This window comes from Somniosus microcephalus, chromosome 4 (assembly GCF_052327205.1).
Source record: "Somniosus microcephalus isolate GS21.2 chromosome 4, FLI_Smic_1.0, whole genome shotgun sequence".
Lineage (NCBI taxonomy): Eukaryota > Metazoa > Chordata > Chondrichthyes > Squaliformes > Somniosidae > Somniosus > Somniosus microcephalus.
In genome coordinates, this window is record NC_140990.1 from 140,786,737 (window position 1) to 140,809,020 (window position 22,284).

General features: G+C 46.4%; 1 protein-coding gene across 1 annotated transcript; it reads right to left on the reverse strand.

The window, feature by feature from the left end:
• Nucleotides 1-2,392: 2,392 nt before the first annotated feature.
• Nucleotides 2,393-19,387, reverse strand: LOC147119853 (uncharacterized). Its single transcript, XM_085984164.1, has 4 exons — nucleotides 19,037-19,387; nucleotides 18,713-18,807; nucleotides 13,715-14,569; nucleotides 2,393-2,675 (listed from the first exon to the last, which is right to left on the reverse strand). Exons 1-4 carry the CDS (start codon nucleotides 19,385-19,387, stop codon nucleotides 2,393-2,395), a joined length of 1,584 nt encoding a protein of 527 aa, XP_085840290.1.
• Between the last annotated feature and the right edge of the window lie 2,897 nt (nucleotides 19,388-22,284).

Sequence of the window (22,284 nt, forward strand, 5' to 3'; positions counted from 1 at the left end):
CTAAGTGCCCAGTTATTGCATCCTTTATAATAGATTCCAGTATTTTCCCAACTACTGATGTGAGTCTAACAGGTCTGTAGTTACCCGTTTTCTCTCTCCCTCCTTTCTTAAATAGCAGGGTTACATTTGCTATCCTCCAATCTACAGGAATTGTTCCATAATCTATAGAATTTTGGAAGATGACAACCAATGCGTCCACTATCCCAATGGCCACCTCTTTCAAAACCCTAGGATGTCGGTCATCCGGTCCTTGAGATTTATCGAATTTTAGTCCCATTAATTTTGCTAGTACTGTTTTTTTTACGAATAATAATTTCTTTAAGTTCCTCATTCTCGCCACACCCTTGGTTTTCTTGTATTTCTGGGAGGTTTTTTGTGTCTTCCTCCGTGAAGACAGAAATAAAGTATTTATTTAATTCCTCTGCCATTTCCTCATTCCCCATTATAAATTCTCCCGTCTCTGACTGTATAGGACCTACATTTACCTTTGCCAGTCTTTTCCTTTTCACATACCTATAGAAGCTTTTACAATCCGTTTTTATATTTTTCGCTAGTTTGTGCTCATATTCCATTTTCCATTTCTTTATCAATCTTGGTCCCCCTTTGCTGATTTCTAAAAAGATCCCAATCCTCAGGCTGACCACTTTTTCTGGCAACTTTATAAGCTGCCCCCTTTGACTTAATACTAGCTTTAATTTCTTTTGTTAGCCATGGTTTTTATGCCCTAGAGGAATATATGTTTGTTGCAAATAATGCATTATTTCCTTGAATGTCAGCCATTCTATGTCCACCTTCATACCATGGCCAACTTGTCCCTCATACCCTTGTAGTTTCCTCTGTTTAGATTGAGGACCTTAGTTTCAGATTAGACTACATCACTCTCAAACTTAATCTAAAATTCAATCATATTATGGTCACTTGTCCCTAAAGGCCCCTTTACCACAAGATTATTGATTAGCCCTTTCTCATTACACAGTACCAGATCCAGAATAGCCTGTTCCCTGGTTGGTTCCTCCACATACTCATACAGGAAACCATCTTGCATGCATTCCAAGAATTCGTCCTCCACACCATTAGTGGTAATTTGATTTGCCCAGTCAATATATAGATTAAAGTCCTCCATGATTACCGTACTGCCCTTGTTACATGCACTTCTAATCTCTTGATTGATACTGTGCCCTACATTACCATTACTGTTTGATGGCCTATACACAACTCCCACCAATGTTTTCCGCCGTTTGCTGTTTCTTAGCTCCACCCAAACTGATTCCAGTTCTACATCACGATCTGCCAAGCCAAGATCTTTTATCTCAACCGTACCGATCTCATCCCTTAACAGCGCTACGCCACCTCCTTTTCCTTTTTGTCTGTCCTTCCTAAATGTTGAGTACCCTGGAACATTCAGTTCCCAGCTGTGGTTACCCTGCAACCATGTCTCTGTAATGGCAATTACATCATACCCATTTACTTCTATTAGTGCCATTAATTTTTCCACCTTTTTGCAAATGCTACATGCATTTAGATTTCTCTGCTCTGGGCCCACACTCAGGTTCCCAGCCCCCTGACAAACTAGTTTAAATCCTTCCCAACAGCACCAGCAAACCCCCCTGCGAGGATATTGGTCCCGGTTCTGCAGAGGTGTAACCCGTCCAGCTTGTACAGGTCCCACCTTCCCCAGAATCGGTCCCAATGCCTCAGGAATTTAAATCCCTCCCTCCTACACCATCATTCCAGCCACGCATTCATCTGGTCTATTCTCCTATTTCTGCTCTCGCTAGCACGTGGCACTGGGAGTAATCCTGAGATTACTACCTTTGAGGTCCTGCTTTTTAATTTATTTCCTAGCTCCCTATATTCTGCTTGCAGGACCTCGTCCCTCTTTCTACCTATGTCATTGGCACCGATATGGACCACGACCACTGGCTGTTCACCCTCCCCCTTCAGAATGTCCTGCAGCCGAGAAAAGGCCCAAAAATGGAGCAGTTGGTAACAGGACATCAATTAGTCTCTTATTTCAGAGACATCAAATATCGACACACTGTGTTATTTGAAATATGTAAATATTAAACTCCAGCCTGGTTACAGCAGTTATTAACATCAGCTTAAACAAACTCCAACTGTCAAAATGAACACGATGTGATTAACAGCAGCAATAACATCAGAATCCAACTCCTGCAGTTACTTGTGAACTCGCTGGTGTTTCAGCAGGTGGGATGACTGAGTGAATCCCTTCCCACACACGGAGCAGGTGAACGGCCTCTCCCCAATGTGAACTCGCTGGTGTCTCATCAGGTTGGATGACTGAGGAAATCCCTTCCCACGCACAGAGCAGGTGAACGGCCTCTCCCCGGTGGGCACTCGCTGGTGTTCCTGCAGGTGAGGACCGAGTGAATCACTTCCCACACATGGAGCAGGTGAACGGCCTCTCCCCAGTGTGAACTCGCTGGTGTGTCAGCAGGTCGGATGACCGAGCGAATCCCTTCCCACACACACAGCAGGTGAACGGTCTCTCCCCAGTGTGAACTCGCTGGTGTGTCAGCAGGTCGGATGACCGAGCAAACCCCTTCCCACACTCAGAGCAGGTGAATGGCCTCTCCCCAGTGTGAGCTCGCTGGTGTGTCAGCAGGCTGGATGACTGAGTGAATCCCTTCCCACACTCAGAGCAGGAGAACGGCCTCTCCCCGGTGTGAGTGCGATGATGAATTTCCCGCTCAGATGGGTAACTGAATCCCTTCCCACAGCTTCCACATTTCCACGGTTTCTCCGTGGTGCGGGTGTCCTTGTGTCTCTCCAGGTTGGACGATCAGTTGAAGCCTCGCCCACACACAGAACACATGTACGGTTTCTTCCTGCTGTGAATGGTGCGATGTTTTTTCAGGCTGTGTAACTGGTTAAAGCTCTTTCCACAGGCAGTGCACTGGAACACTCTCACTTGGGTGTCAGTGTCTCGGTGCTTTTCCAGTCACACTGATGTTTGAAATCCTTTCCCACAGACAGAACAGATAAACATGTCTCCTTCCATATTCAAAGCCTGATGATATTCAGATCCTGAGGAATCGAATGACTCTGTCAGATCTTGACGTGATGTTTGGTTTGAGTTTCCCATCTACAAATCCTCCCCTTCTAATACCCTGTAAAAGGAGTTTACAAAACTCATCACTGTAAATACAGGACAGAAATTCAGAACAGACAATTCTAGTTTCTAAAGAACATTCTTTCCTCTCTTGTTCCTCCAAAGCTGTAAACCCCCGTCCCACACATTGTCCCCCCTCCCTGTGTTAAAGTCCAAACAAATCGCACGTCTCAAGATAGTTTTTACTCCTCTCCCTGTTTTCACCACCAACTCTGGCTGGGTTCAGTTCTACACTCAGTGGTCCCCTCCCTCTCCTCCCCTGAAGGTGCTGACTCTGGCTGGGTTCAGTTCTACACTCACTGGTCCCCCTCCCTCTCCTCCCCTGAAGGTGCTGACTCTGGCTGGGTTCAGTTCTACAATCACTGGTTCCCCTCCCTCTCTTTCCCTGAAGGCCGCTAACATGTACATGCTGGATGGGTTACACCTCAACAGAGCTGGGACGAATATTCTCGCGGGGAGGTTTGGTCATGCTGCTGGGGAGGATTTAAAGTAGCTTGGCAGGGGGATGGGCACCAGCATATAGAGTAAAGAGGAATAAGGTGCATAAAAGAGCGAATGTGTTGGATAGTACTCAAGAAGAAAGTAGTACTAGAGGCAGAAGTAGTACTGTCGGAATTGCTAGATTCCTAACCAAAGGACTGAGATCGAGTCAGTCTGTCAACCAAACGAAGTTTAATACTGTTTTGGAGACGTGACAATCAAAACACAGGAGAACTAACTAACAGGTCTATGCTCAATGCTGGCTCCACGAGGACTGAGGGAAAATGCTCCTCAGTCTGACATGACGTCATCATGTTTCCCGCCGTTGGGAACGTCACGTGACCCACGTGGTGACGTCATCGCGTTCGGTCTTAATCCGACAGAGACCGCGCTATTTACATGCAGTAAAACGAATACAGGTACAGATTCATTCTGTTACAGATAATTATGTACATCAATATAAGAGTCCCTTGGTGGCTCTGCCACATGCACCCCCCCAGAATTGTCTTTAACAGTGAAAGTCAATCGAAGAGGAGGTCGGACAAGCCTGTTCGAACGACTCCTATATTCCCGGAGAGGAATTTGCTGAGCAGTGGATGGGCTGACAGGTGGAGTGATCCGGTCAGATGTTGTAGCGGCGGGCGGTCGACCACGATGTGGTGGCTGTGCAGTTTTGACCAGCCGGTCGAGGTCCAGGTGCGCGGGCTTGAGGCGGTCAATTGAAATGTAGTCGGGTTTGCCACCGATGTCAACCAAAAAACTCTTGTCGCCTGCTTCCAGTACTTGGAAGGGGCCCGTATAAGGAGGCTTGAGTGGACCACGATGGGCATCATGGCGAACGAAGACAAACTCGGCCTGCATTAACTCTGTTGGTATGTGAGAGGAAGGAAGGCCGTGGTGCGATGTTGGAATTGACTTAAAGGAGTCGGCTGTTTCCCGCTGGGTGCTGAGTTGGTCGGCTGTGGACCACGGTTTAGTCGGCGATGGCAGGAAATTGCCTGGCACCCGGAGTGGCTGGCCGTACACCAGCTCCGCAGAAGATGACCGCAGGTCTTCTTTAGGCGCCATGCGCAAACCAAGCATAACCCACGGGAGCCGATCCACCCATGCAGTGCCCTGCAGGCTGGCCCTTAGCGATGCCTTTAACGACCGATGGAAGCATTACAGAAGGCTGCGTGTTCAGATCACGTCGGGGTCACCACTGTAGGAATTGATAGATTCCTAACCAAAGGACTGAGATCGAGTCAGTCTGTCAACCAAACGAAGTTTAATACTGTTTTGCAGAAGTGACAATCAAAATGCAGGAGAACTAACTAACAGGTCTATGCTCAATGCTGGCTCCACGAGGACTGAGGGAAAACGCTCCTCAGTCTGACGTCATGACGTCATCACATTTCCCGCTGTTGGGAATGTCACGTGACCCACATGGTGACGTCAGCGTTCGGTCTTAATCCTACAGAGAGCGCTCTATTTACATGCAGTAAAACGAATACAGGTACAGATTCATTCTGTTACAGATAATTATGTACATCGATATAAGAGTCCCTTGGTGGCTCTGCCACAGTACCATATTAGATAGGAGCAGACTAAGAAAGACTACGAAAAATTCAAAAATGGGTTTAGAATGCATGTACGTAAATGCACAAAGTGTGGTGAATAAGGTTGGTGAGCTACAAGCACAATTAGCTGTGTTGCAATATGATGTTGTGGCAATAACGGAAACGTGGCTTAAAAACATGAGGACTGGGCACTTAATATTCAAGGGTACAAAGTGTTAACAAAACATAGGGATGGACAAAAAGGGAGGTGGGGTGACAGTGCTGATTAAGGAAGACATTGTAGTGTTGGAAAGGGAGGATGTTCTTGAGGGGGCAAGGACAGAATCCATTTGGTTAGCGTTGAGGAGCAAAAAGGGTATGATCATGCTATTGGGGGTATTCTGCAGCCCTCCAAATAGTGAGAGGGATGTAGAGGAGCAAATCTGCAGGGAAATCGCAGAGATATGCAAGAGCTATAGAATGGTGATATTGGGGGACTTTAATTACCCAAATATCGATTGGGATAATGCTAGGGTAAAGGCAAAGGAGGGGGAGGAATTTCTGAAATGTGTTCAGGAGATTTTCTTGACCAGTATGTTCTTGGCCCAACTTGGAAGGAGGCATTGCTGGATCTGGTGCTGGGGAATGAGGTGGGCCAGGTCAACCGAGTGTGGGAGAACACTTGGGTACGAGTTATCATCGTATCATAAGATTTAGATTAGCAATGGAGAGGAGCAAGGAACAATCTAGAGTGGAACTTCTAAACTGGAATAGGGCTAACTTCAATGGGATGTGAAAGGTTCTAGCCAGGGTAAAATGGAACCAAAGACTGACAGGAAAAATGGAACAAAGGGTGATCTTTAAGGAGGAGATGTTCCAAGTACAGGCTAGGTACATTCCAACAAGAGGGAAGGGTAAAGGAACCAACGCAAGGGCTCCTTGGATGACGAGGGAGATACAGAAGATGATGAAACAAAAAAGAGGGTGTATGATGAATGTCAGGTGAATTCTTCAAGGGAGAACCAGACCAAATACAATAAGTTGAGTGGGGAAGTGAAGATGAAAATATGATTGGCAAAGAGAGAATGAGAGTAGAATGGCAGTTAACATAAAAGGGAACCCCAAATTCTTCTACCGGCATGTAAACAGTAAGCGGGTAGTAAGAGGCCGGGTGGGGCCTATTAAGCACAAAGAAGTTGGTATATGCTTAGAAGCGCATGGCAAGGCTAGAATACTCAATGAGTACTTTGTATCGGTGTTTACTAAGGAGATGTATGCTGACAACATATCGGTAGAAGTGGAAAAGGTAGAAGCAATGGAATGGGTAAAAATTGATAGACAGGATGTGCTAGAAAGGCTGGGTATGCTTAGAGTGGATAAGCCACCTGGTCCAGATGGCTTGCATCCCAGGCTGCTAAGGGAATTGGGGAGGAGACAGCGAAAGGGCTTGCCATAATTTTCCAATCTTCCCTAGATGCGGGGGAGCTGCCTGAGGATTGGAAAGTGGCAAATGTGACACCATTGTTCAAGAAATGGTGTAAGGACAATCCTAGTAACTACAGGCCGGTCAGTTTAACACCAGTGGTGGGTAAAGTTTTAGAAACAATAATCAAGGAAAAATTTAATGGGCACTTGGAGAGGTTTAAGCTAATTAAAGAGTGATAAGACGGATTTGTAAAAGGCAGATCGTGTGACTAATCTAATTGAATTTTTTGAAGTAACAGGGAGGATTGATGAAGGGAATGCAATGGATGTTGTCTACATGGATTTTAGGAAGGTGTTTGACAAAGTACCACATAGAAGGCTGGTTAACAAAATTGAGGCTCATAGAATAGGTGGGTCAGTGGCAGCTTGGATAGGAATTGGCGTAAGGATAGAAAACAGCGGGTTGTGGTAAATGGCTGTTCTTCAATCTGGAGGATGGTAGACAGTGGTGTTCCCCAAGGGTCAGTGCTGGGGCCACTGCTTTTTTAATATATATAAATGACCTGGATATTGGAATACAGAGTAGAATTTCTAAATTTGCCAATGACACCAAACTTGGGGCTGTGGCAAACAGTGAGGATGATACCAATCGACTGCAACAGGGCATAGAAAGGCTAGCAGAATGGGCAGACAAGTGGCAGATGGAATTTAGTACAGAGAAGTGTGAGGTGATGCATTTTGCCAGAAGGAACAGGGAGAGACAATATACACTTAATGGCACAGTTTTAAAGAGTGTGCAGGGACAGAGGGATCTGGGAGTTAATGTGCATAGGTTCCTGAAGGTGGCAGGACATATTGAGAGAGTGGTTAACAAAGCATATGGGATCTTGGGCTTCATAAATAGAGGTAATGAGTACAAAAGTAGAGAAGTTATACTGAATCTTTATAAAGCGCTGGTTAGGCCACAACTGGAGTATTGCATCGAGTTCTGGTCACCACACTTTCGGAAGGATGTGAAGGCCCTTGAGAGGGTGCAGAGGAGAATTACCAGAATGGTTCCGGGGATGGGGGATCTTAGCTACAAGGACAGGTTGGTGAAGATGGATTTGTTTTCATTAGAGCAAAGGAGGTTGAGGGGTGATTTGATAGAGGTGTACAAGACTATGACAGATTAGGATAAGCTAGACGGGGAAAGGCTGTTCCCACTAGTTGATGGTACAAGAACCAGGGGACACAGATTTCAGGTTTTGGGCAAGAGATACGGGGGGATGTGAGGAAAAACTTTTTTACGCAGCGAGTGGTGATGACCTGGAACTCGCTGCCGATGGAAGTAGTGGAAGCGGAGACACTCAATGTTTTCAAGGGGTGACTGGATAGGCATTTGAGGAAAATAAACTGGCAGGGCTACGGGGATAGAGTGGAGGAATGAGATAGAATGGATTGCTGTACAGAGAGCTGGCACAGACTCGATGGGCCGAATGGCCTCTGTGCCGTTATGACTGTATAAAGGTACTGACTCTGGCTGGGTTCAGGTCTACACTCATTGGTTTCCCTCCCTCTCCTCCCCTGAATGTGCTGACTCTGGCTGGGTTCTGTGCGACACTCACTGGTTCCCCTCCCTCTCCTCTCCTGAAGGTGCTGACTCTGGCTGGGTTCAGTTCCACATTCACTAGTTCTCCTACCCAGAAGGTGCTGACACTTGCTGGATTCAGTTCCACACTCACTGGTTCCCCTCACTCTCCTCCCCTGAAGGTGCTGACTCTGGCTGGGTTCAGTTCTACACTCACTGGTTCCCCTCCCTCTCCTCCACTGATGGTGCTGACTCTGGCTGGGTTCAGTTCTACACTCACTGGTTCCCCTCTCTCTCCTCCCCTGAAGGTGCTGACTCTGGCTGTGTTCAGTTCTACATTCACCCGTTCCCCTCCCTCTCCTCCCCTGAAGGTGCTGACTCTGGCTGGGTTCAGTTCTACACTCACTGGTTCCCCTCCCTCTCCTCCACTGATGGTGCTGACTCTGGCTGGGTTCAGTTCTACACTCACTGGTTCCCCTCTCTCTCCTCCCCTGAAGGTGCTGACTCTGGCTGTGTTCAGTTCTACACTCACTCGTTCCCCTCCCTCTCCTCCCCTGAAGGTGCTGACTCTGGCTGGGTTCAGTTCTACACTCACTGGTTCTCCTCCCTTGAAGGTGCTGACTCTGGCTAGGTTCAGTTCTACACTCACTGGTTCCCCTCCCTCTCCTCCACTGAAGGTGCTGACTCTGGCTGGGTTCAGTTCTACACTCACTGGTTCCCCTCTCTCTCCTCCCCTGAAGGTGCTGACTCTGGCTGGTTTCGGTTTACTTCCGGGGACCCGGAAGGCCTGCCTTCTCGTGATTCCTTTACAAAGACGGCTGTGCATGCGCTTGATGACACAAGATGGCGGCTTACAAACCCACAGCTTTCCTTTGCAAAGATGGCGACCGTTAGCCTGGGCCTGTTACCGGGGAAAAGCCTCCGAGCTGCAAATGCGGAACTTGTAGGTTCACATTCGCGGCATGCGGCCTACAGCAGGTGTTTATGAAGCCCACCTGCCGAGTGCGTTACCTTACTGCGCCCCGCTGATTGAATCACTCACCACATACAGAGCAGTGAATGGATTTTCCCACTTACGAACATGTTAGTGTTGGAATAGATGAGATAAGTGAGTGAATCTCTTTCCACACTCAGCTGGTGAATGGCCTCTCTCCGGTGTGGCTGTTTCAATGAGTTTCCACCTCAGATGGGCAACTGAATCCATTGCCACATTCCCCACTAATACAAAAAGAAAATACTGCAGATGCTGGAAATCTGAAATAAAAACAGAAAATGCTGGAGATGCTCAGCAGGTCAGGCACCATCTGTGAAGAGAGAAACAGCGTTCACGTTTCAGGTCGATGACCCTTTGTCAGAACTGGAAAAAAGCAGGAAATGGAACTTTTAAGCAAGTGTAGGGCCTGGGAAAGGGGGGAGGGGATGAAAGAACAAAAGGGAAGGTCTGTGATAGGATGGAAGGCAGGAGTGATTAAGGGATATTAAGAGATATTCCAGGCAAAAGGCGATGGTAATGGGACAGGTTAAGAAACAAAGGATGGCTCCAGACTGCTGAGCATCTCCAGCATTTTCTGTTTTTACCCCACATTTACACTGTTGATTCAGGTGGGCACACGAGTCTCACAGGTTAGATGATTTGTTAAAAGTGGATCGAGGCACAGAACACTTGTCCTGTTTCTCCCCGCTCTGATTGGTGTTTTCCTTCTATATCCAAATCCGATGATATTCAGGCCCTGATATTCCGGTGAATCTGTCAGATCTTGATGCAATGTTTGGATTCAGTTTCCATCTGCAGATCCTCCCCTTCTAATACCCTCAAATGGCATTTACAACAGAATAGACCTTCAGAACAGACAAATCTAGTTTCTATACAACATTCTTTCCCCTCCTGTCCCTCCTAAGCTGTAAATTCCCCATTCTCCACACTCTCCCTTCATCCTTACTGTCTAAAAACAACATTCATTACATCGTCTGGGATTTTGTGTCTCCCCTTCTCTCCAGAAGGAACTGAATCTGGCTGGGTGCAATTAGTTAACCTCTACATTTTGGTAAGAAGAACGAGGAGAGGCAATATAAACTAAAGGGTACAATTCTATAGAGGGTGCCTGAACAGAGAGACCTGGGGGTTTATGTGCACAAATTGTTGAAGGTGTCAGGGCAGGTTGTGAAAGCGGTTAAAAAGCATACGGGATCCTGGGCTTCATAAATAGAGGCATAGAGTGCAAAAGCAAGGAAATTATGATGAACTTTTATAAAACACAGGTCCGACCTCTCTGGAGTTTAGAATAATGAGAGGTGCTCTCATTGAAACATACAAGATTCTGAAGGGGATTGACAGGGTAGATGCTGAGAGGTTGATTCCCCTGGCTGGAGTGTCTAGAACTAGGGGGCATAGTCTCAGGATAAGGGGTCGGCCATTTAAGGCTGAGAGGAGGAGGAATTTCTTCACTCAGAGGGTTGTGAATCTTTGGATTGTGGCTGTGAATGCAGAGTCTTTGAGTATATTCAAGGCTGAGGTAGATAGATTTTTGGACTCTAGGGGAATCAAGGGATATGGAAATCTGGCGGGAAAGTGGAGTTGAGGTGGATGATCAGCCATGATCTTATTGAATGTCGGAGCAGGCTCGAGCGGACGTATGGCCTACTCCTGCTCTTATTTCTTATATTCTTATGTTCTTATTACCTCAACTGGTGTATTCTGTCCAATTCTGGGCAGCCCACTTTAGGAAGGATGTGAAGGCCTTCGAGATAGTGTGGAAAAGATTTGTTCCAGAAAAAATGGTTCCAGGAATGAGGGACTTCAGTTACGTGGATAGACTAGAGAACCTAGGATTGTTCTCCTTGGAGCAGAGAAGGTTGAGAGGAGATTTGATAGAGGTGCTCAACATCATGAGGGGCCTAGACAGAGTAGATAGAGGGAACTGTTCCCATTAACGGAAGGGTCGAGAATCAGAGGACACAGATTTAAGGTGATTGGCAGACGAACCAAAGGTGACATGGGGAAAAACTTTTTATGCAGCAAGTGGTTAGGATCTGGAATTCACTGCCTGAAAGGGGTGGTGGAGGCAGATTCAACTGTGGCTTTCAAAGGGGAATTGGATAAGTATCTGAAGGAAAAATGTTGGCAGGGCTACGAGGAAAGGGTGGGGGAGTGGGACTAGCTGAAGTGTTCTTGCAGAGAGCCGGCATGGGCTCGATGGGCCTCCTGCTGGGCTCTAACGAGTCTATGATTCTATGATTCTAGAGCCTCACCATCAGCCGACTCAGTGAGTGTCAGCAGTGACAGCAGTCCAATCCTGCCCTCAATGGACATCCATACACTTCCCAGTTGATGTCACTGGATCTCCATCAAGAGCAGGGGCAGTGCCTGATTCTTACTGTTAGTTAGCCCAGTGGTACTGAGGATAATTATAGCCCCTGAACTGCTGCCTTGTCAGAGATCAACTCACAGCACAGACCAAGGATTGAACTTGGTACCTTCCTAGTCAGTAGCGCAGTGTTTTAAAGTGGAAAGGGGGAGGGGGAGAACAGAATATTTAGAAAGAAATATCACTCCACCTTTAAACAAAACCTTCATTACACTGCAAAATTCTGACTTTCAATATTAAACAAGCAAGACAAATGGATCATCAAAAATAGTGAGACATTTCAGAAAGGCTCAAGTCACTGAAACAGACAGGTTTACAATCACTGCACAGTACAGAAGGAAGTGACTGTTAATGGGAGCTCTGTGAGTGAATTCCCTTTAAATATAAATAGGCAGAGAAAGGGGAGTCCCAGTCCCAGTCCCTGTCCCTTTAAATATCTGGCCCATTCCCCCAGGCAGTGGGAGGAGGAACAGCGCGCGGTCTCTTTATATCCTGACCCAGCGGGCCCCGCCGGATGGGCTGCCGCTGGGTCCTAAAGGCCATAAATGTATTGTCCATGGGTTAAGCCGAACAACTGAAAAGCGCTCACACAAAGTGTTTGTTATATGTGTGAGTGTGTAAACAAGACACATTATTCTTAATGTGTGCAAGCACATTCCACAGAGATAAATTATCTTCAATTATTTTTCAGCATTTTATTTCCTTTTATTTAAAATGTAACTTCCGAGCGTTGAATCCCTTTAACATTTATTGATAACACATTGTCTTGTGGGCTCTTGTTTAGAAAGTGATGTCACAATGACCATCCCGTTACCAAGGTGAGCCTGTCTGTCCACAGTATTCAGTGGGAAAGGGGATTAAATCACACCGAGGATAATGAGCAGCCACCCACCAGTCTCTGCACTTTATTGTCCAGTGATCACCTCACCATCACACACAAGCTCCTGATATAAACCTCCAGTGGGTGATGATTGGTACAGGGTTAGTGGTGGAGTTCCTCTGAAGGAGTGATCCTGGAGTAACTCCGTGGATGTTCCGGCTCGTGTATTTTTGTTATCCTGGTGTCTAACACGCACACATCAATAAAACAGGGAATTCCTGGAAACACGCTGCAGGTCCTTCTTTATCTGGAGATCAGATCTCTGTTGTATAATTGTACCAGCAGTTAACAGGCTCCTGTGAACTCCTCCCTGTGCTATTTTAATGCAGACTTTAACCAATTTATTTTAAACGGGTTTATTTTAAATGAGCTAACACCTGCCTTAAAATGGTAGACTCTGGACTGTCACACACACATATAAAATCTTCGTGGAATAATTACCAGTCATTTTTAGACTGGAAACTTAACCCTGCCGTTTCACTTTCAGTCAGGAACAGATCGCAGTTTGACAGCAATCTCTGATTTGACAGCACGTTTCCAGCATTCACCATTGTTCTTCCTGACTCTAAACACAATTGTAAAGGAACCTTCTGTTCTGTGTCTAGGAGCTCTGACCCATGGAAGAGAGCGGCTGGGACACATTCATAGAGTCATAGAGTTATACAGCACAGAAATAGGCACTTCGGCCCATCATGTCCATGCCGGCCATCAAGCCCTGTCTATTCCAATCCCATTTTCCAGCACTTGGTCCGTAGCTTTGTATGTTATGGCATTTCACGTGCTCGTCTAAATGCTTCTTGAATGTTGTGAGGATCCCTGCCTCTACCACGCTTTCAGGCAGTGAGTGACAGGCCTTACAGGCCTTAAGATTAACTCACATGGCAACTTTGCTGTCAGTGAAGAGAGGCGAGAAAGACCAAAGTGCCGTTTGCCCCTCTCAGTGTGGCCCTGAAGGACTGTGTCCAGGCTGTAATTCTGTTCCTGCTGTACAATCCTCCCCCCAGATTGTCCTTTCTGAGCTCCAGCCAGGTGATGCTAAACACTCAGGTGGGAATGACAAAAATCCACAACAGTGTGTTTAAAGCAAACTGATTTATTTGATCTATATCCAGAATATTAAACTCCAGCCCAGTTATAGGGGTTATTAACATTAGCAGAAACAAACCCGAACTGTCAGAATGAACACGATTCAGTCCGGGGATGCAATTGACAGCAGCAATAACAGCAGAATCCAACCTTTGCAATCACTTGTGAACTCACTGGTGTGTCAGAAGATGGGATGACTGCTTGAATCCCTTCCCACACACAGGGCAGGTGAATGGCCTCGCCCCAGTGTGAACGCACTTGTGTTTCAGCAGGTGCGATGACTGAGTGAATCCCTTCCCACACTCAGAGCAGGGGAATGGTCTCTCCCCAGTGTGAGTGTGTTGGTGTGTGAGTAGATCCTTTTTGCTTTTAAAGCTCTTCTCAGAGCCAGAACATTTAAAAGGTCTTTTATTGGTGTGAACAGGTTGGTGAGCCAGTAGGTGGGATGACTGAGTGAATCCCTGCCCACACTCAGAGCAGGTGAACGACCTCTCCCTGGTGTGAACTCGCTGGTGTACAGTGAGGTGAGATGATCGCCTGAACCCAGTCCCGCAGTGACAGCATCTGAACAATCTCTCATCAGTGTGACCAAGTTGATTGCACATCAGTTTCCCAGAACTTTTATAGCACTTCCCACAGTCCGGGCATTTAAAAGGTTTGTCATCAGTGTGAACTTGCTGGTGTCTCAGCAGGTGTGATGACTGAGTGAATCCCTTCCCACACTCTGAGCAGGTGAACGGCCTCTCCCGAGTGTGAACGCGCTGGTGTATCATCAGGTTGGATGACTGAGTGAATCCCTTCCCACACCCAGAGTTGGTGAATGGTCTCTCCCCAGTGTGAACCCGCTGGTGTGTCAGCAGGTTGGATGACTGAGTGAATCCCTTCACACACTCGGAGCAGGTGAATGGCCTCTCCCCAGTGTGAACCCGCTGGTGTGTCAGCAGGTTGGATGACTGAGTGAATCCCTTCACACACTCAGAGCTGGTGAATGGTCTCTCCCCAGTGTGAACCCGCTGGTGTGTCAGCAGGTTGGATGACTGAGTGAATCCCTTCACACACTCGGAGCTGGTGAATGGTCTCTCCCCAGTGTGACTGCGCTTGTGTTTTGACAGGCCAGAGGATCGGCTGAAGCCTCGTCCACACACAGAACAAGTGCACGGTTTCTCCCCGCTCTGAGCGGTGCTTTCTGCTCCCATGTTCAAGGTTCCTGAGGAATCGAGTGACTCTGTCAGGTCATGAAGTGATGTTTGGTTTGAGTTTCCCATCTGCAAATTCTCCCCTTCTAACACCCTGCAAAATTAATTTAAAACTAGAGAAAGGGAGGGTGAGAGAGAACCCAGAAAAACACAAAGGCAGGTTGTGAAATTGAGCTGAATGAATCTGGGGATTTGTGGGTCCGGCACTAGAAAAAAGTGACCATGAAGGCTGCCAGATTGTCGTTAAAAACCCAACTGGTTCACTAATGTCCTTCAGGGAAGGGAACCCGCCACCCGGTCTGGGCCTACACAAGACTCTGGCCTCTATGGGGGGAGAGAGAGTGAGGTGGGAAGGGGAGGGGTGAAGGAGAGCGACTTTATACATCTGTAACTCGACTAGAACTTTGACAGCACCTCCCAAACACGCGACCTCCACCACCTAGAATAACAAGGGCAGCAGGTGCCTGGGAAAACCATCACCTCCCAGTTCCCCTCCAAGTCACACACTATCCTGACTTGGGGATATATCGCCATTCCTACATTGTCGCTGGGTGAAAATCCTGGAACTCCTCACCTAACAGCATTCTGAGAGTACCTTCACCACACGGACTGCAGAGGTTCAAGAAGGAGGCCCAGCATCACCTTCTCAACGGGCAACTGGGGACTGGCAATATCTGCTGGCCTTGCTAGTGACACCCACAATGAATGAATTAAAATAGTCTGTATATATAAAAGTGACAGAAATACTTGTTCTTAAAACGATAATCTTTTACACTGTACGGACAGTGTCTGTTTAGTAACTTAATCTCTCCTAGAATTCACCTCCCTTCACAGTCCCACATTGGAAATTGTTGTGTCTCACTGGGCTCAGAAGTACTGAGGGTTAAACCCAGCAGCTTCTCCCCCCTCTCCACTCCAGCTCAAACTGTTGCAACAAGCCCTACACAGGAGGCCAGGGAGCGAGTTCCACATCCACCGCCCACCCTGATGATAACCGGCTCTGAATTTCTCCCTCTGCTGTGTCAAGGCCACTTGTTGTTTCTCCTATAATAAAAACAGAAAATGCTGGAGATTCTCAGCAGGCCAGGCAGCATCTGTGAAGCGTCTCCAGTCGGGTCACTCAGTCTCCGTCACTGCCCAGCAATGAGCCTCTCCCACGCATGCTCATCTCACACTGCCGGGGTGATTGACGAGAGCTCTGGACCAATAGGAAGAGTGGGGCGGGGCTGGAGGCCCGAGCAGGCGGCTGGTCCTCCAACCAATCGGAGTGTGTGAGGGGCGGGGCTTGCGCACCCAGTGGGCGGGGCTGAGCCCGGATCTCCCTCATTGGCTGAAACTCTGCCTCATTGTTAAATCTCCTCCACATTGGGGAGGCCAAACGCAGATTGGGCGACCGCTTTGCGGAACACCTCCATTCAGTCCACAAACGTGACCCCGAGCTTCCGGTCGCCTGTCACTTTAATTCTCCGCTTCACTCCCACTCAGACCTCACCGTCCTCGGCTTCTTACACTGTTCCAACGAAGCTCAACGTAAGCTCGAGGAACAGCACCTTATCTTTCGATTAAGCACTTTACAGCCTTCTGGACTCAACATTGAGTTCAACAATTTCAGATTATAACCCCTGCCCCCATTTTACATGCTGTATGATTTTGCCATCCCCATTTGCAACATTTTATCTTTCCTGCCTCTTACCTTAGCACAGAATGTTCCTTCAATTCCTTCCTCCCCTCCACCCCGCCACCCCCCCCCCCCCGCCCCCCACCTCTGCATCTTCTTAAAATCTGTTACATCTCCAGCTTTTTCCAGTTCTGATGAAGGGTCCCAGACCTGAAACGTTAACTCTGTTTCTCTCTCTACGGATGCTGCCTGGCCTGCTGAGTGTTTCCAGCATTTTCTGTTGTTATTCCTCATTGTTAAAGCTGACTTATCTCAATCTCCAGGAGATTGATCAAATTAAGGCTGATGGTATTAAAGGGAGTGGGGCAGTGTGGATAGGAAGTTGGGTAAATGGCAGAAAACAGAGAGTAGTGGTTAATGGATGTTCTTCAGACTGGAGGGATGGACACAGTGGTGTCCCCCAGGGTCAGTGTTGGGACCACTGCTCTTCTCAATATAGAGAAATGATCTGGGCTTGGGTATGTGGGGCACAAAATCAAAATCTCCAGATGAGACCAAAATAGGGACCCTGGCCAACTGTGAAGAGGACTGTAAGTGACTTCAGTGTGAATACACAGGTTAGTAAATGGGGCCGGTAGATGTCAGGTGAAATTTAATGCAGAGAATTATGAGCTGATGCATTTTGGGAGGAAGAAAAAAGTAGGAAATCTACATTAAATGGTAAAAGTTTAAAAGGAGTAGAGGAACAGAACAGTAAAGCAGTGTAAGATTCTAGCTGATGCCTTGTCTTATTAATTAGCAGGTTCGAGAGTCTCGTGTCAACAACTTTAATACCTGATTAGAAATATAAGATGAGCAGATTCTCTGTCCTCTCCCGTACCTTACATTGATCCATCAATCAGAGTAAACTTGCAAGTCCCGCGTGTCCACAGTAACTTACACGAGGTCATCCCACTGGATGGAACCTCGGGCGCCCTGAGCTTGATCTCCGGTGTCTCCAGTCCCGACTGCCCCCTTACATCAGGATCCCCTCACTTTTAGAGTCATAGAGTCATAGAGTAATACAGCACGGATAGAGGCCCTTCGGCCCATCGTGTCCACGCCGGCCATCAAGCCCTGTCTAATCTAATCCCATATTCCAGCATTTGGCCCGTAGCCTTGTATGCTATGGCATTTCAAGTGCACATCCAAATGCTTCTTAAATGTTGTGAGGGTTTCTGCCTCCACAACCCTTTCAGGCAGTGAGTTCCAGACTCCAACCACCCTCTGGGTGAAAAAGTTCTTTCTCAAATCCCCTCTAAACCTCCCGCCCTTTACCTTGAATCTATGCCCCCTAGTTATTGACCCCTCTACTAAGGGAAAAAGCTCCTCAGCATCCATCCTATCTATGCTCCTCATAATTTTGTACACCTCAATCATGTCCCCCCTCAGCCTCCTCAGCTCCAAGGAAAACAAACCCAACCTGCCCAGTCTCTCTTCATAGCTGAAGCGCTCCAGCCCTGGTAACATCCTGGTGAACCTCCTCTGCACCCTCTCTAACGCGATCACATCCTTCCTGTAGTGTGGCGACCAGAACTGCACACAATATTCCAGTAGTTTTATACCCTGTAGTGATCCATCTCTGGCACCTGACTCTTTGTCTTCTCTGCTGGGTTTTGGCAGGAAGTGAGGGAAAGACAGCTGGAACTTCTCTAATCTGTGATTTACACGGACACTTTCCCTGGTTCCCAGCAGTTACTTTTCTTCAGTTATTTTCTCTTTATCTCTAAATTACTGTTAATTATGTTATTTTACAGTTTCACACTTATAGGTATAAACATCACACATTATAATCTGATCTATTCTACTACTCACTCTGGTTTAAGCTTATATTGTGGTTACTAACAGACAAACCCTGTTTTTTTCACTGATCTAATTAGAGTTTCCAGCCAGTGGATTCAGTGGAATGGAATGTCTTATCAGTGAAGCGCCTGTTTGAGTTTCTAACTCAGACTAAACTTCTCTTCCCCATAATGCACATTATATCAGACTTTTAATGGCAATGTATTTTAACCATTTTATGTTAAAACATGTTCATCTCTGAACATTATTGCCCAAAAACCGACGCAGATTTTAGCTCCATTTGAAATAGTTGTCAGTATTTGGGAGATATCTTTAAAGATTATTTGGCAAAAGTAACAATAAACTCCATTGGAGGCAAACACAATCAGCAGTATTCTTAACCCCCTTTCAGGGACAAGGGTGACTCTGACCTTTTACCCTTTGATTTATTTGACAGATATCCAGAATATTAAACTCCAGCCCAGTTATAGGGGTAATTAACATCAGCAGAAACAAACCCCAACTGTCAGAACAAACACGATTCAATCCAGGATGTGATTAACAGCAGCAATAACAACAGAATCCAACCTCTGCAATCACTTGTGAACTCGCTGGTGTGTCAGAAGATGGGATGACTGCTTGAATCCCTTCCCACACACAGAGCAGGTGAATGGCCTCTCCCCAGTGTGAACGCACTTGTGTTTCAGCAGGTGCGATGACTGAGTGAATCCCTTCCCACACTCAGAGCAGGGGAATGGTCAGAATAAACACGATTCAATCCAGGATGTGATTAACAGCATCAATAACAACAGAATCCAACCCCAACAGTCAAACATGAACTCGCTGGTGTGTCAGCAGGTTGGATGAATGGATGAATCCCTTCTCATACACGGAACAATTAAATGACTTCTCTCTCGTGTGAACTCGCTGGTGTGTCAGCAGGTGTGAGGACTGGTTAAATCCCTTCCCACACACGGAGCAGGTGAATGCTCTCTCCCCAGTATGAACTCGCTGGTGTGTTAGCAGGTGCGAGGACTGGTTAAATCCCTTCCCACACAGGGAGCAGGTGAATGGCCTCTCCCCAGTGTGAATACGCTGGTGTGTCAGCAGGTGCGAGGACTGGTTAAATCCCTTCCCACACACGGAGCAGGTGAATGGCCTCTCCCCAGTGCGAATACGCTGGTGTGTCAGCAGGTGCGAGGACTGGTTAAATCCCTTCCCACACATGGAGCAGGTGAATGGCCTCTCCCCAGTGCGAATACACAGGTGCCTCATCAGGTGGGATGAGTTTCTAAACCTCTTCACACAGTGAGAACAAACAAACAGGCTCTGATTAGTGTTAATACAAGGTGTCTCACCAAGTGGGATTGCTAAGTGAATCCCTTCCCACATGCGAAGCAAGTGAACTCCCTCCCTGACCCATCACCATTTATCTTTCATTTACAGACGCTCCCTGAACAATCACAATTTCTCCTTCATTTACAGATGCTCCCTGAACCATCACCATTTCTCCTTCATTTACAGACGCTCCCTGACCCATCACCATTTCTCCTTCATTTACAGACGCTCCCTGACCAGTCACCATTTCTCCTTCATTTACAGATGCTCCCTGACCATTCCCCATTTTTCCTTCATTTACAGATGCTCCCTGACCATTCCCCATTTCTCCTTCATTTACAGACGCTCCCTGACCATTCCCCATTTCTCCTTCATTTACAGAAGATCCCTGACCACTCACCATGTCTTCTCCATTTAGACGCTCCGTGACCAGTCACCATTTCTCCTCCATTTACAGACGCTCCCTGACCATTCCCCATTTCTCCTTCATTTACAGAAGATCCCTGACCACTCACTATTTCTTCTCCATGTAGATGCTCCCTGACCAGTCACCATTTCTCCTCCATTTATAGACGCTCCCTGACCAGTCACCATTACTCCTTCATTTACAGACAGAGGGGTCAGAGTAGGAAAAAATGTTAAAAAGACAAAATTAAAAGCTCTATATCTGAACGCATGCAGCATTTATAACAAGATAGATGACTTGACAGCACGAATAGAAATAAATGGGTATGATCTGATAGCCATTACAGAGACGTGGTTGCAAGGTGACCAATGATTGGAACTGAATATTCAGGGGTATTTGCCATTTCGTAAGGATAGGCAGAAAGGAAAAGGAGGTGGTGTAGCTCTGTTAATAAGGGATGAGATCAGTGCAGTAATGAGAAATGATATTGGCCTAGAAGATCAAGACATAGAATCAGTTTAAGAAATAATAAGGGTAAAATGTCACTGGTGAGAGTGGTCTACAGGCCCCCAAACAGTAGCCACACTGTAGGACAGAGAATAAATCAAGAAATAATAGAGGCTTGTAAGAAAGGTACGGTATAATCATAGGAAATTTTAATCTTCATACTGATTGGACAAAGCATATTGGCAAAAGTAGACTTGAGGAAGAGTTCTTAGAATGTATACGGGATGGTTTCTTGGAACAATACATTGTGGAACCAACCAGGGAGAAGACTATTTTAGATCTGGTAATGTGTAACGTGGCTGGATTAATTAATGATCCCGAAGTGAAGGATCCTCTTGGGAAGAGTGATCATAGCATGGTAGAATTTCAAATTTAGTTTAAGGGTGAGAAAGTTAGGTCTCAAACTAATGTCCTGAGCTTAAACAAAGGTAATTACACAGGTATGAAGGCAGACTTGGTTAGAGTGGACTGGGAAAATATATTACAGGGTAAGACTGTAGAAAAGCAGTGGCAAACATTTAAGGAGATATTTCATAACTCTCAGCAAAGATATATTCCAGTGAAAAAGAAAGACTCTAAGAGAAGGATGAACCATCCATGGCTAACTAAGGAAGTAAAGGATGGTATCAAATTGAAAACAAAAGCATACAATGTTGCGAAGAATAGTGAAAGGCCAGAGGATGGGGACATTTTTAAAAATCAGCAAAGGACAACTAAAAAAATAATAGAGAGAAGATAGCTTATGAGAGTAAGCGGGCAAGAAATATATAAACAGACAGTAAGAGCTTCTACAGGTATATAAAAAGGAAGAGAGTAGCTAAAGTAAACGTTGGTCCCCTGGAGGATGAGTCTGGGGAAGTAATAATGGGAAACAGGGAATTGGCGAAGACTTTGAACAAATATTTCGTATCGGTCTTCACGGTAGAATACACTAAAAACATCCTAATAATGGATAATCAAGGGGCTATTGGGGGTGGGGGGAACTTAAAACAATCACTATCACTAGAGAGAAAGTACTAGGCAAACTAATGGGACTAAAGGTGGACAAGTCTCCTGGACCCGATGGCCTGCATCCCAGAGTCTTAAAAGAGGTGGCTGCAGAGATAATGGATACATTGGTTGTAATCTACCAAAATTCCCTGGATTCTAGAGAGGTCCCAGTGGATTGGAAAACCGTAAATATAACGCCCCTATTTAAGAAAGGAGGGAGACAGAAAGCAGGCAAATATTGACCAGTTAGCCTAACATCTGTCATTGGGAAAATGCTGGACTCCATCATTAAGGAAGTCATAGGACATTTACAAAACCATAATATAGTCAAGCAGAGGCAGCATGGTTTTATGAAAGGGAAATCATGTTTGACAAATTTGCTGGAGTTCTTTAAGGATGTAACGAGCAGGCTGGATAAAGGGGAACCGGTAAATGTTGTGTATTTGGATTTCCAGAAGGCATTCAATAAGGTGCCACATAAAAAGTTATTACACAAGATAAGAGCTCACGGGGTTGGGGGTAATATATTAGCATGGATAGAGGATTGGTTAAATAACAGAAAACAGAAAGTCGGGATATATGGGTCATTTTCAGGTTGGCAAACTGTAATTAGTGGGATGCCGCAGAGATCAGTGCTGGGCCTCAACTATTTACAATCGATATTAATGACTTGGATGAAGGGACTGAGTGTAATTTAGCCAAATTTGCTGATGATACAAAGATAGGTGGGAAAGCAATTTGTGTGGAGGAGGCAAAGAATCTCCAAAGGGATATAGATAGGCTAAGTGAGCCCAGCCAAAGGCAGCACCTTCAGGGGAGGAGAGAGAGGGGAACCAGTGAGTGTAGAACTGAGCCCAGCCAGAGTCAGCACCTTCAGGGGAGGAGAGAGAGGGGAACCAGTGAGTGTAGAACTGAGCCCAGCCAGAGTCAG